Source organism: Centroberyx gerrardi, chromosome 16, assembly GCF_048128805.1.
Source record: "Centroberyx gerrardi isolate f3 chromosome 16, fCenGer3.hap1.cur.20231027, whole genome shotgun sequence".
Taxonomy (NCBI): Eukaryota; Metazoa; Chordata; class Actinopteri; order Beryciformes; family Berycidae; genus Centroberyx; species Centroberyx gerrardi.
Genome location: NC_136012.1, coordinates 17963918 through 17977717, shown reverse-complemented (window position 1 = coordinate 17977717; position 13800 = coordinate 17963918). Strand labels below are relative to the sequence as shown.

Below are 13800 nucleotides of genomic sequence, written 5' to 3'. Positions count from 1 at the left end.
AGCACGGGTAAGTATATTTACTCATGTACCACACTTTATTTGAGCAAGCCTCCTAGCCCTAACTTATTTAAGGGAACTTCCTTGTTTTTTCTTAATGCAGTTATAAAGGAAAAATAGTAATCAGACCAAGCATGACTGAGCCACCAACACTTTTAGCTTTACCTAGTTTAGTGAGTTAAATATGGAATCCTTCCCAGCGCGGAAAATACCACTGTATTGCCACTGTACTGGCCATGTGCTTTTCCTTTTGATACTTAATACTTCATTACTTTTACTTCAGCAGAATTATGAATGGTGACTTTTACTATTCAATTAGGTTATTTCTCCTTATACGTGAGTAAAGGATGTGTGTAGCTGTTCCACCACCACTCTCAAATCAACAAGATATGAAATTAATTGAATACCACACCCCTAGAACGTTTAACTTTATTTTAGCACTCTCTCTAGTAGGAATACAGGTGCATCATGGATTTAAATACCTTTTCTCTTGTTTTTACTGGCTGGATTTAATCTGAATGACCTCCAACTGAGTTTATTTAAGACTATTGGACTGTGACAAGCTGTCTTTGGCAAAATATCACGCCAATTGTTGAAATGTCAGTGTTTGGTTTGGTGCTGATGCATGTGGGCAAGCAAGGGGAGTGGGTGTGAAACTTCAGGCTTTCAGATTACAGGAATGACTGTACTAATTAACAGAGCGAGACTCTCTCAAATATCACATTAATGTCAATGACTATATCTAGGGGATGGGGTGGGTGGGGGAGGGGGTAGTGCTTTGAGGCCTGCAGTGCTTCTTTTTCGAGCTCACATCATAGGAGATCCCTGTGGATATTACAAGCTCACAAGACTGTGTGGTGAGAAGCGCCCAGTTGCAGGAGTCTGGATTCAATCTTCATAAAGAGAAAGCTTAGTGTACCAGACAGATTTCATAATTTAGCCAGCTCTTTATTTACCCCTGCATCACAGCTCCCTGTAAAAGGTGTCGGTTCTTCTAAAATAGACTGATAATGTCAGCCATAGTGTCAGAAAGGTGAGGTACAGTACATCCCTGAGAAGGCCTGCTCAAAATGGCCGATACTTTTAGAGATTCAGACAAATAAATCACTTCTACTTCCTAAAACCTGAGAAATGAATCAAAAGTATCCTCGTGTCAATGTCGCTCTGAACCTACTTGCTATTCTTCGTGAGCTCTCAATGAGTTCATTCGCTTCGGTTTTACATAGTCTCATGAATTTATTCCTGAAATATCAATTTTTCACACTGAGTGAACATAATTATAGCATCTCCCCATAATCTCTGTTTACTCCTGTTTGTAAGCGAGCGGCTGCAGTTTTCCAGTGGGTGACATTGCAGAGACTCTCTTTCTGCGTCTCTTGAGAACAATTCATTTGCTTGTACCTGATGAATAGATATGCTGTTCTCGCTTCGGACGCACAACACAGACACACACACACACACACACACACACACACAGTCTATGATGAATACAGAAGTCTAACTCCAGTCTCTCAGTCTTCAGGTCCTCTAATGTGCAGTGACAGCAGCTCATCATCCTCAGACAACCAGCGGGCTGATTATGTAAAGACTGTCTCAGAGGGACAAAGGTGATCATAAACTAACCTAGATAAGCAGAGTGCTCGCAATACCTGAGGTATGTACAAATAGCTTAGGTTTGCTTGTATCTCTACATAAACAAACCCACACATGAGAATATTATGGTTTACATGTTATGGCCTGGAGAAGCCCAGCACTCAAAGGAATCGTTGATCTAATTAAGCACTTCCAACCCTCACTGTCTGATGCTGCCAGATCTTCTCATATCAGAAACACTGCATCATTCAAATGTCACCCTGTGCAAAGTCAACAACGCACTTTAATTTGGTAGAGGTAATGCTTTATACTTGAAGTGTATTTCAAATCAAAATCCAATCAATGATTATTCATTTACCAAACTGCAGACCACAGACAGCTCTCTTAGTGTGATTAAGATATAATGTAAGATAATGTAGTCAGTGTCAATCTAGTCAGCTCCTGCCCTACCAGAACAGTGCCATAACACACCGAGAGAGAGCCTGATGAGGTTTGTAGAGATGTGAGGTCAAACTCAGAGAAAGTGAGCGATTAGGAAGAGCTTAGCTAAGGCTAAGGTTAGAGAGACAGTAGTGATCAGGCCTGATTAACGCAGCCAGCCAGATCTCCAGGGCTCCCTCAAGAAAGGCAGCTCTGACTCCAGGACCACCCCCCCCTAACCCTAACCCTTGATAGTAATCAAAATTTGTCAGTAAATAACTAATAAGATTTTTACCTGTCTATTAAAAAAGAAGCCATCTCTTCTGTTTCGTGTTTCATTCCATTCCTGAGAGCTTTCCACTGAGTAAAGGCAGTGCCAATATCTATTCTTGTTTTATTGTGCTCCTTGTCACACTCCTTTTTGCTTTGAGACTGTCAAAATATCTAATTTATTTTCTTCTGGACAGCTGAAGGCAGAGGGGGTGAAACCGATCCCCGTAGAGCTGTTTCAGCCATGCTACACCGCACCTGCTACCATCCAAAACACATCACTTCCCATGTGCCAAGATATTATCCCGCCACTGGTCGTGCCCGACCACAGGGGCTGGAATGGGACAAACCAGGTGGTCTCAGGCAGTGCGGATGGGTGAATTTTCTGAGTGAGCCCCAACAAATTATTTAAATTGAACACAAGGCAGTATTTTACCATGAAAAAGTTACACAATGTAGCTTTAACTCTCAAGGTGAGCCATGAGGTTGATGAGCTCCACTCATCTGCCCTCTTGTGGTGGAGGGCCTCCTAGTAATACCAGGATATTTATCAACTTTAGCCAGTGATGGAGTAGTAATATAATAGATTTTTTTTGTTGTTTGTTTTTGTCTTGGTAGGAAGGGTAATTTCAGCCTTGAAAAAGCAATCCACATTTATCATTACTATTATGCAGACAGTTCACTAAAGTGCTGCTTGACTGAAGTGCATGGGAGTGACTTTATTAAGCGTTATTTAAATTATAAGCATTATAAATTCTATTCACTTCATTGTAGCTCTAACCAGATAATGTACCTACATACTCAAAAAGCACCAAGGGTACTGGATACTGTAACAGAATAGTCTTACATTATCAGTAGAGCAGCACCAGAGACTGCATCTTGATGCCATCAGAGTTTTGGCTCTCTTGTTTCCAGCTTTGGAAAATACATGTGCTCAAATCTCATTGGACCCGTTCAAAGGTAGACAGATAATGGATGCAAATCCTGCTTTAGGGTGTATTACCCCTTAGTAACCTGTATCTCACAAACAAAAAGGGGGTAAAACTAGTTTAAATATGTGTACACTCCCATACATCTCTCTGTTATCATCAGAGGATCAGCTTAAACATGACAACATTGAATAGGAAGTATTGTTCTTTAATCATATTTATCATTTAACAGATTTTCCCAAGCTGTGCTGGTCTTAGTTTGAGCACTACAAACATTTTCATCCACAGCCATAGGGAGGTTTTACCAGTGCAAAACATAAGCCTCCCACAAATGACACTGTGTCCCTGGTGAAAGACTTATGGTAAGAAACTGGGCTGTCTGGAGATACTGTACAGTAACAATCAATAGCACTGAGCAAGCATCAGAGTTTTTATTATCTGCCGGTCCCTGGCTTGATCCCCTACTGTAGTAACTAATCTAATTGGAGCTGACGCAGATTCCCAGCTGTGTGGTGCTGCCAAAGAGACAGAGGAGGGAGAGATGTCAAGGAGATCTACAGAAATCAATAGTCACAGTCACAGACTATTTTACTCTATTTCATCCATTCAACCATCCATGCATCCTTGCTGTCCATCTAACAGTCTTGTTAGCATGCTCCACTCACCACTCATCACCTGAGTATGTAAGAAAACCTCAAAATCAGTCTCTGTGTGCCACTATTGTTTTACTCTAAATACAGTTGTAAGCCCAATCAATGGCATTTATCCACTGTGCTGTTAAACTGGTGAGTGCTATCAAGCCCACAACCCCTCCCAACAGCAACAGAGAGCCTTAAATTTAGAAATTTGATTCCTGAGAGATGTATATGAGGGCAGTGCACAGTTTCACATGATGTTTTGGAATAAAGTTATAATTGTTGCTCTGATTACTAAGAGTGTGAGATGAAATGGATGATTCAGTCAATCATAGATAGTCTAAAGCACAGTGCTAACCCAAGTAACACAACAAAATGTTTTTGATCACCAAACAAAACCATGATAATGAAAATGAACAGAAGTATTGAACAAATTATTTGCTCTGATATTCATCCCAGGGGGGAATGATTGAGAAGCCCTTATATTGAGCGGGCAGTGTTAATTACTGAAGTATGAATTATTCAGCCTTTTAACGACTCAATGAAATATAAATGCCTCCGGTCAATAGTTGCCAACATCTGAGTAGACTTGGGACTCCCTCTGGAGGGAATCCAGCGCCAGGGAGGGGTTGCATCCTATGGGCCAGACCACAAAGTGACACTGGAGTTGAACCCCAGACAGTGACCTTCAACTGACATGTTGAATAGGGCACAAGCTTCAAGTCACCCTTGGTCACTGCATCGTCTTGGCTATTGATTGACCATATTGTATAATTATGAAAGGAAAGGGGAGACATGAGGTAAAAATATAAATAGCTCATCATAGGCTTGCAAAACAATCCATAGTATGATGATGACTCATATGAAGTGCATGTCGCTCTCTGGGGCACTAGTTGTGCCGATCTTACTGGAATGCCTTCTTGTTCATACAGATTCAAAACACTGAATGGATGGGAAAATAATATGTATGTAATAATATGTATAAGCTACTCATGGCAATACAAGTACAACGATTCACAACCTGTTTACCTTTCACCCCAAAGGTGACATACACTACATCCCTCCCCTTCTTAGATGTTAACTATCATCATCATTTTAATTGCTTTCTAGTCAGAATATACATACAGTACATGTCTATTTCAAATGTCCATCAGTATCTCTAAACTTAATTGTAACGTAAATATCCTTAATCACAAGTAAGGCTGTGGTTCCTTTCAGATACTCACCTTAATGCAAACAATACCACTTGAATGTACTCAGTACAACCAAACAGTTACTGACTTAACTAACCAAAATGAGCTTTACAATGCATTGTTTTTTCCACATTGAATGCAATGCACTTCTTTCTGTAACTCTTTAGAAAACTAAAAACTAAAAAGTTTTATTTTATTTTGATATTTTTATATATTAAATTGGCAACATAGAATGGCTAGAGGTAGACTGACATTAAGACAATACCGGAGATTTTGCTGCTCCATTCTGGGAATGTCTTTCTAAGTGACAGAGTCTCTCAGACAGACTGGGTTCGATCGGCTCGTTGAGGTCGACCTTGCTGCTGGCTGGCTGTGTTTGGGCTGTTTACATCAGCACCAGCTGGGGCAGTCTTTTGTCCTGGCTGTAACAGTTTCGCAAATGAAACGTGGCACATCATCCGCCTGCCATAATTTTTAAGAATAACAGAGTTGCCTTTCCATTCCACAATAGTCTAGTCTAGTTTATTTAATAGTGTATGGGTGTTGTTCAATGTTGTTGAGAGTTTGTTTTGCTTGTGTTGATAGAGCAGGACTCTGTCACCCTGATGGATTCTGCTTTCTGTTGCTCTTCTGGATTTGTCTGTGTCCACCTGGGCAGAGAGTAGGAGTGCAGGATGGTGGTTGCAGAGCAGCGGGCAAATCTCTAAGGAGTCGTAAGAGTGTGGCTGGCTTTGGGAAGGGTGAATCGCAAGAATCTCTGCGCCATTCTCCACGGCAAAGTGCCACAAAAAAAAAATCCATCTTAACAAGTCATTTACTCTCATGTTTAGCCTTCAGATCCTATTTTTCTTAGACAAAGAGAAAAACTCTGCCAATGAGGCGAGACACCCACCTCAGGAACCTTCCAGAAATGAGTGTCAACATCTTTAAACAAGTCAGAAAAAGGCAGATCACTGCACAACTATCAAGAAAGTTGATCTGCACTGGAGACAAGTGAAACCATCAAACCCTTAAAATTGTTATGTATTTGGAAAAAGAATACATTATTTCAGTATTTAGATTAAGCATTTGGCACTACTTTTTGTTAAGTGATACAATGGTCAGTATACCTTTAATAGTGATACATCAGCGTAGTGATATCTGTGTGGTTGAATTTGCACTTGAACAGTAAAGACACCTGAACTGTATCTTGTGGTTCCACTCATCATTTTATTGCTGTTAGTGTAAGAGAGTGTCTTCTGCAAAAAGCTTGCATGCTTTAGTTTGTTTTCAGGGTGGAAAGTTCACTGGTGTGGAATTGGAAGGGAGGCATGGAGAAAGTTGGTTCAAAAGATCCAGGCTTTCACTCTTGAGCATCTCTTCTCCCAGATGGTCATCCTTTTCTTGGGCAGGTCTGAAGAGTCTGTGCTGGCATTTGGAAAGGCGTGGCCATTTTCAGCTGCCCATTTTTCATACCGTTCCTCTTCCTTGATTCTCAGTGCCTCTTTCTTCTTTTGCTTCTCATCCCAGTGATTCTGCATGTACTTTTCAAACCTCTGTCTTTTGCGTTCGAGGTTGAACAGTTCTGCCCGCTTTAGCCTCTCTCTCTCTTGGCTCGAGTCTGCTGTGGACAGACGCAGCCACCTTCACCTGCAACTCGGTAGATCTGCTCACCCTCCTCCTCCTCTCTCTGATAAGTCCTCTGAATCTTTCGGAGGTTGCGCTCCGTGAGTCTGGTGTTCAGCCAATTTGCAACTCGTCTCCGAATACTTTTATCAGTTCTCTCCAAATGTTCCTTTTCCATCTTGTCTCTCTCTCTGTTTCTTCAGGAATTCATATGTGCTCATATGTTTGCCAACAGAAACCTTCTGACCAGAGAATGTCACCCGGAAAGAGATTACCACAGGATCTGTTGGACTTCTGTGGATGCTTCCCGCCTCCTGCCAACATCTCCTGCAGATATTTCTTCTCTTCCTCCAGTATCTCAACGCTGTCTGTGACTCTCTGCCAGTTCTCCTCACTCAGCAGCTTTCTGATGCGGGACACATCCTGCAGTGCACCGCCCACTGCTGGACAGGTGAGGGCGCCGATGCTGCCATTTCCTGATGGCGTGAACTGTCTGTCCACTTGGCGGGAGGTACGTGTTTTCCGGGCTGGACGGCCGCGTATAACCGCTGTGCCTGCCTCCAACAGGTCTTCACCGGTGGGGGGCGCAGGGCGCTTAACCCCGGGCTCTGTCATACTCGCTGTGTAAAGACTGGAGCAGTGCAGCGCTCTGACTGGTTGCTGGCTTTATCCAGTTTTATCATAAAGGCTGCATGTCAGTTTCCCCACTGTGATATATATATATTTTTTTTTTTAGGTTTTAGTAGAGTTTAGTAGAGCTAAGGTATTGACTGACACACTAGGCTATAGGCTAATACACACCCTGGATAGTATACACACACACACACACACACACACACACACACACACACACACACACACACACACACACACACAGACACGCACACACAATATGTCACAAATGTTAATAAATGACTCATTGCCTATAATAATGTCAAATGATATGGTAGAAAATAGAAATCTTGATTTGTTTTCTTCATTCTATCGTGAAACAAGGTCATTTTTATCTTGTGCTAATCTGGATGTAAACATGGATTTGTAGCCTATTTATGGATTTATTTATTCTCAACATGACCGTTGTAGATTCAATCTATTCTTGTCTCAGAGTAAAGACTTACTCGCAGCAGCAAGTTCATACATAATACAGCTCCAAGGCTTCCAGCCAGAAATATAACAACCTCCAATCTTGGCTTTCAATATATTCACTTTAGGCTTTATTTTAAAATCTTACCAATGACTTTAAAAGCAATGCCTAGATAAACCACAGTCTACATCAAAGACCTTTTTAACACAATATGAGCAAATCCTACAGAATAGCATTTCTTACTATTTATGAATCAAGGCTGAAAAGCTAGAAAAGGTGATTGGCCAAGAAGATTCAAAATTCTATCACATCATTCATCATAACTAAAGTAAAATGGTAGCTTACCAAAAACTAGTCAAGTACTTGGTGTTGGAGATGGTTGTGAACACTTTGTAAAATACAGTACAATGATATAGCCTGTATAGATATTACCTGTTTTGAAGATGCATTCTAATGAGCTATCTTGTTGAGATCATTAATGATCCAAGTGTTGGATTTGGCCTTTTTTGTTTTTGAAAGGATCTTAAATTATTCTGAGGAATTTAGGCATGGATGTGGAGGGTAAACCCACCTTATCTCAGTGTATCCACCTTTTGTGTTTGCAGGATAGAGCTTATCCACCTTTCCAGGCTGCAGCAGGAGAGAGGGTCTATACTCAAAAGATGACTGACACCCAGTCGCGTTAAAGGTTTTAATTGAGAGGATCAGATTTTCTAACAGGTAGTTGTCGCAGTACTTCCTAATAATCATCCAACCTTTTTAGTCTGACACAAATCTGTATGATGTAAATTCACAGTATACCCGTACGTCATAGTAAGTAGTATCAAAGTAATGTAAATGACAGGAAGATAGGGTCTTTTAAAGGGGAAAAAAAGCAGTAATTGATTTCCTTCACATAGAATTGCTAAAAGGTTATAGACCTATAGCAGCATAAGCAGAGCCACATGTCCACTCTATCACCAGACTATCACTGTTTGTACTGTTTAATTCATTGCATCAACCATGCTGGGTAACTTTGAGGTATATGTCTGCCATCTTGTGGTGAACAGTCTGAGGTGCGCATATATCTTCTTCTTCTGTTGGCCTTAGCTCCACACTCTGCTGTTTGTCAAGCTACAACACACATACCAAATCCAAAAACCACACATACAAACTCAAGAAAATCCCCTGACGTCTTTGTTCATGTGGATGTTGACACACTAACTTTCCACTGACACAGTCTGGATTTTTTTCTCTGGACAAAACAAGCAACTGAGTGTGTGTATGTGTGTAGTTTCAGTGTAAACAGAGAGCTGTACTTTGGAGTGGTGGCCCAGTGTGTGTCCATCATGATTTCAGAGCAGAGTGGAATGGCTCCAGTCTTTGTGTCTCTCCTGTGGTGTGTGCTGCTGTTGGACTGTCAGCTGGGCTCTGGAGGTAAGACGGCTCTTCTTTATGATGCTCTTGCTTTATTTCTCACACTTTAATTTAGAATAGGTGACAGGTGGTGGATTGTTTCACTTTTTCATCATACAAAGGTGTAGCTCTAGATTCAAGTTATATATTGTTTATATCAACTATGGGACATAGAAAGTTATTTCAGCACAGGCTCAGTGACTGTATTCCCCCTTTGGCTTCCTCTAGCCCCAGCTCCAGCCTCAGGCCAAGTGTTCCTGTCCGGCCAGGCGGCAGACAGTGTCCTGCGGAGACAGAAACGCTACAACACCGGGATGTTTGAGGAGTTTATGCAAGGAAACTTGGAAAGAGAGTGTATCGAGGAAAAATGTGACCTGGAAGAGGCCAGGGAAGCCTTTGAGAATGATGAGAAGACAGTGCGTGTTTATTTATTTTGTTATTACTATACACCTATCGTGATCATTGTTGCTTGCATTCATCAGAGGCTTTGGTCTTTGTATTTCAGATGGAGTTCTGGGTGGGATATGTAGGTAAGGTCATGTTTAATAATTGACTTCAGTAAGACAAACAAAAAACAGGAGAAATGACTCAGAGGTGACTGTGTTTGTGTCCATCTACTGTGCACATTTCTTGCCATGATTTTGTCTCTAAGCCAGGTGACCTCTTAACCCCCTCAAAGTATGAACCTGTGACAGCATCATGTTTTTTGTTAGTCTTGCTTGTGAAACACTTTGTAAACTTTGTTTTAGAAAAGTGCTATACAAACAAAGTTATTACATGGCGGTGTGCTAAGGTGATGATGTGTTTCTGTGTCTGGATTCCCTCAGACGGAGACCAGTGTAAGTCAAGTCCATGTCAGAACCAGGGGAAGTGTAAAGACCAACGTGGCTCCTACACCTGCGAGTGTCTCTCCGGCTTCACTGGCAGGAACTGTGAGATTGGTGAGTAAAAATGGGATCAAAAGAAATTTGATTGATTTTTCTTTTTATTTCCTTTTATGCGAAATGACCCAAATCTGCTGAGAAGATTAGATCTGATCAGATCTCAGTCTCACAGGATTAAATGTCAGATGCTTTTTTCTCCTTTGTAAATTGAATCAGTGGCACAAGTTTGGTCTTCGGTTCCAAAATTAGATTGTTTGCCGGTTTGGATATTCCAAATAGAGCACTCAAAGTGCCCTCTCTGTGAGCGTGGACTGGATATATCAGAATCACAACACTTTTATTCGCAAGTGCAATAAGTGCACAAGCAATTTGACTTGGTAAATGGTGCTGACACATTACAAGACAGTTACACAATACAGGTTTGACACAGTTGGAGGACAAAACATAACAGGACTTCACATAGTGGAAACAAGATGTGCGCACTGTGTGACAGTAAACAAAACATGAACACACTGCAAGTATGTTTGGGACAGGGCGATGTCATTGTTAGTAATGTAATAAGAGGATGCGGGTTGAAATTGTTGATGTGGTTTCTCTCCTCAGTAACGGCTAGAAGGTGTGATTTGAACAACGGAGACTGCATGCACTTCTGTGAATCGGTGGGCACCTTTGGAGCAAAATGCTCCTGTGCTGAGGGATACGTACTGACGGATGATGGGATGAACTGTGAACCGGACGGTATTACATTTTCTTTATGGGTTCTCTGCTAAATATGATAATGATAACTCTCATTCCCACAGAACTTCTCTAACAAGGATCAAATGTTACTCTGCATCTCTCACATTACCAGCTGAATTCCCCTGCGGTAGAAATGCCTTGACAGTGATAAGTGCAGTGTCCACAAGGTTTCTACACGCCAATGAGACCGCAAGCCTCCAAAACATCACCTTGGTGACCAACATCAGTACCACTACCTCCCCTCTCTCGACTTCAGCCAGTACCACTGTGCCCTCTCCAGCCACAGATGACTCTATAGTAGACCTGTCCCGAAGCAGGCTGCTCCAGTGGGCGCACAGTGACACTGCCGTCCCCACAGAGGAGACGCCTGAAGCTGACAGACGCATCGTTGGCGGAAAAGTGGTAGTTCCAGGAGAGATCCCATGGCAGGTATAGTATGAAATTGGATATGCTGTATTTAAGGCAAGTAGGGGCAAGTGCAAGATAAGGGGGGCTTCTTTACAGGAATGGGACATGAATGCATGTGGGGAAAGGAAGAGAAGTCATGCTACATTAATTCCTTGTAGATGTTCACAGCTGCACTCTTCCTCCTCTGGCCCAGGTGGCCTTTATAGCGCGTCCTAGTGGTCAGTTGTTCTGTGGAGGCTCCATTCTCAGTGAGCTGTGGGTCATCACTGCTGCCCACTGCCTGGTGGAGGCCCAGGGCTCCTTCTCCATCAGAGTGGGTAAGACTCAATGCCACCGACTAACAATTACCAATTTTACCGCTGCTGGTTTAACTCACTATTGCGGCGCTAAGTAGCTCCTTTTAAGGGTATGTGTATTTTTAATTTGATGTAATGTATTACACCTCCAAGGGGGAAAATGATTTTGACCCCTGCTAGTGCGGTGCCTCTGGCTTAGGTCAGGGTTAAGTATCTCCCTCAAGGATACTTCGGCAGGTACGGCCACACAGGGGATCAAACCTGGGCTCTCCAGTTTGGTGACAACCTCAATAACTACTATGTCATTCTGCTGCCCTAACAGACATTTACTGACACACAAAAGAAAGGTGTACAAAATCTTGTGTGGTTGTGGCAGGGCTCTGCAAAACAAAGTGTCTCAGGTTTTATCGTAGTGTAAATCTATACAGTGGATCAATGATATCTGTGTCCTGTCCTTCGTCCAGGGGAGCATGACATCTACACCAACGATGGCACCGAACAGGACCACGAAGTGTTAGAGGAGCACATCCACCCCCGCTACGATGCCAGCGTGAGCATGTACAACCACGACATCGCCCTGCTGCGCCTCAAAAGCCCCATCAACTTCTCCACAACAGCCCGTCCCATTTGCCTGGGGCCCAAGGCCTTCACCGAGGCCCTGGTGAAGGAGGCCTCTCCCGCTACAGTCAGCGGCTGGGGCCGAATACGTTTCCTGGGGTCCCAGGCTAACACCCTGCAGAAGGTGGACGTTCCCTTCACAAGTCGGACAGAGTGTAAGGACAGCAGCAGCACCAGGATCACGCGCTACATGTTTTGTGCAGGATACTACGATGAAGCCAAAGATTCCTGTCAGGGGGACAGCGGAGGTCCTCATGCCAACCGCTATCACGACACGTGGTTCCTGACGGGCATCGTGAGCTGGGGGGAAGAGTGTGCGAAGGAAGGGAAGTACGGCGTGTACACTCGGGTGTCCCACTACCACCGCTGGATACACCACATTATGGGGGTGACTGACCACAGGCTGGCAGCTGATGTGGAAGAACCTGACCCTTGAATTAAAAGACTTTATATACATCTTTGAAATACGTTGAAAATATAGAAATGTGTTGCATTTCAAATAAAATGTCTTGTTTTGCATGATGCTCCTTGACAATCACAGAGGATATGATTCCAACAGTTGTAGCAGACTTTGAATTTTGGTTGTAAAAAAGAATCTGGCAGGCAGTTCATGATGCAGCTGGGGGGTCAATATGGGTCTGGGGGTTAACTGGAAGGTCATAAACTACTCTAGGTTCAAACACTACAACAGCCAACGTGTCTGCCTGTCAGTGTCCTTAAGAAGAAAAATATTGAACCCGTACCTACTTGAGAGGTGCATCTTCTGGCTGCCGCTGCATTCTGACCTCTGGTGAAATGTGGAGATGTGTACGTGTCTCAGAGGGACATGTGAAGAAAACAAAATCCTAATTATATGACGTGTAATATGATGATTGAAGGGCTCAGAAATTCCCCCACAGCAATTGACTTAAAATATAATCTCCAATATAAGAATGCATTTGTAAAGATTGTAACAGGGTATGAGGCACTACATGTCAAATAATGGATATGTAATATTAGTGAAAGTCAGATTCATGTCATACCTTCCATGCACTGTACCAAATAATATCAAAACACATCACTCCCACCTGCTGGAAAATAAATGCTTTACAAGTAATAATTATCAACAGCAGAAAAACAAAAAGGCTATGCACATCCAAGCCTCAACGTGCCGGACAAGAACAAACAGAACAAACAACAAAGAAGAAACTCAAAATGAGAAAAGTCTGCACAATTGAAGTACATATGTGTGCTTCTATAGTGGATCTGGTTTCAAACAAGTATAATTAAAAAATAGAGCATAGTGTGCATAAATAAGTATACAGACTTTTCACTTCAGGAGCAGCCTTAGTGTTCAAACATATCACCGTGTTAAAACACTACATTAAAAAGACAAGTACAACGTAATTTCTGTCATGAAAACAAATCTCATCATTATTGCAATAAATAGTTTTTATTCTCATTTACTTAATTATTTCTGTACAGAACTGAAGCTGTACAAAAAGAAGCCAGTCAAGAACTATGACTGTTTAACAATACAAACCTGCTCATTGCTCAGTTGCCATGCATTTTGTCCCTAAAGAAACATTCAGCAACAAGCATACTAGGCTTGTCAGGGTACACAATATTTCAAGCAATTATTTTTAATTCCATGTTGGAAAATCAGTGCAAAATCTGCAGCATTTTGGATTGAAGTTAGAAAGAAACCATCTTATCTTGTCACATAAGCAAAAAAATAAAAATAAAAAAATAAAAA

At 42.1% G+C, this 13800-nt stretch overlaps 1 protein-coding gene across 1 annotated transcript; it reads left to right on the top strand.

The window, feature by feature from the left end:
• The first annotated feature begins 9075 nt into the window (after positions 1–9075).
• On the top strand, positions 9076–12501 carry f9a (coagulation factor IXa). The gene is made up of 8 exons (XM_071917121.2): positions 9076–9142; positions 9368–9537; positions 9627–9651; positions 9949–10062; positions 10609–10763; positions 10930–11172; positions 11345–11468; positions 11912–12501. Exons 1-8 carry the CDS (start codon positions 9076–9078, stop codon positions 12499–12501), a joined length of 1488 nt encoding a protein of 495 aa, XP_071773222.2.
• The last annotated feature ends 1299 nt before the right edge of the window (positions 12502–13800 follow it).

Bases quoted from the DNA above. Each gene is read 5' to 3' on its own strand.
- f9a (XM_071917121.2), top strand. From the start codon at position 9,076: ATGGCTCCAGTCTTTGTGTCTCTCCTGTGGTGTGTGCTGCTGTTGGAC. The intron at 10,764-10,929 runs GTTCTCTGCTAA...CACGCCAATGAG, and splicing joins GTATTACATTTTCTTTATGG to ACCGCAAGCCTCCAAAACAT. The intron at 11,173-11,344 runs GTATAGTATGAA...CCTCTGGCCCAG, and splicing joins CAGGAGAGATCCCATGGCAG to GTGGCCTTTATAGCGCGTCC.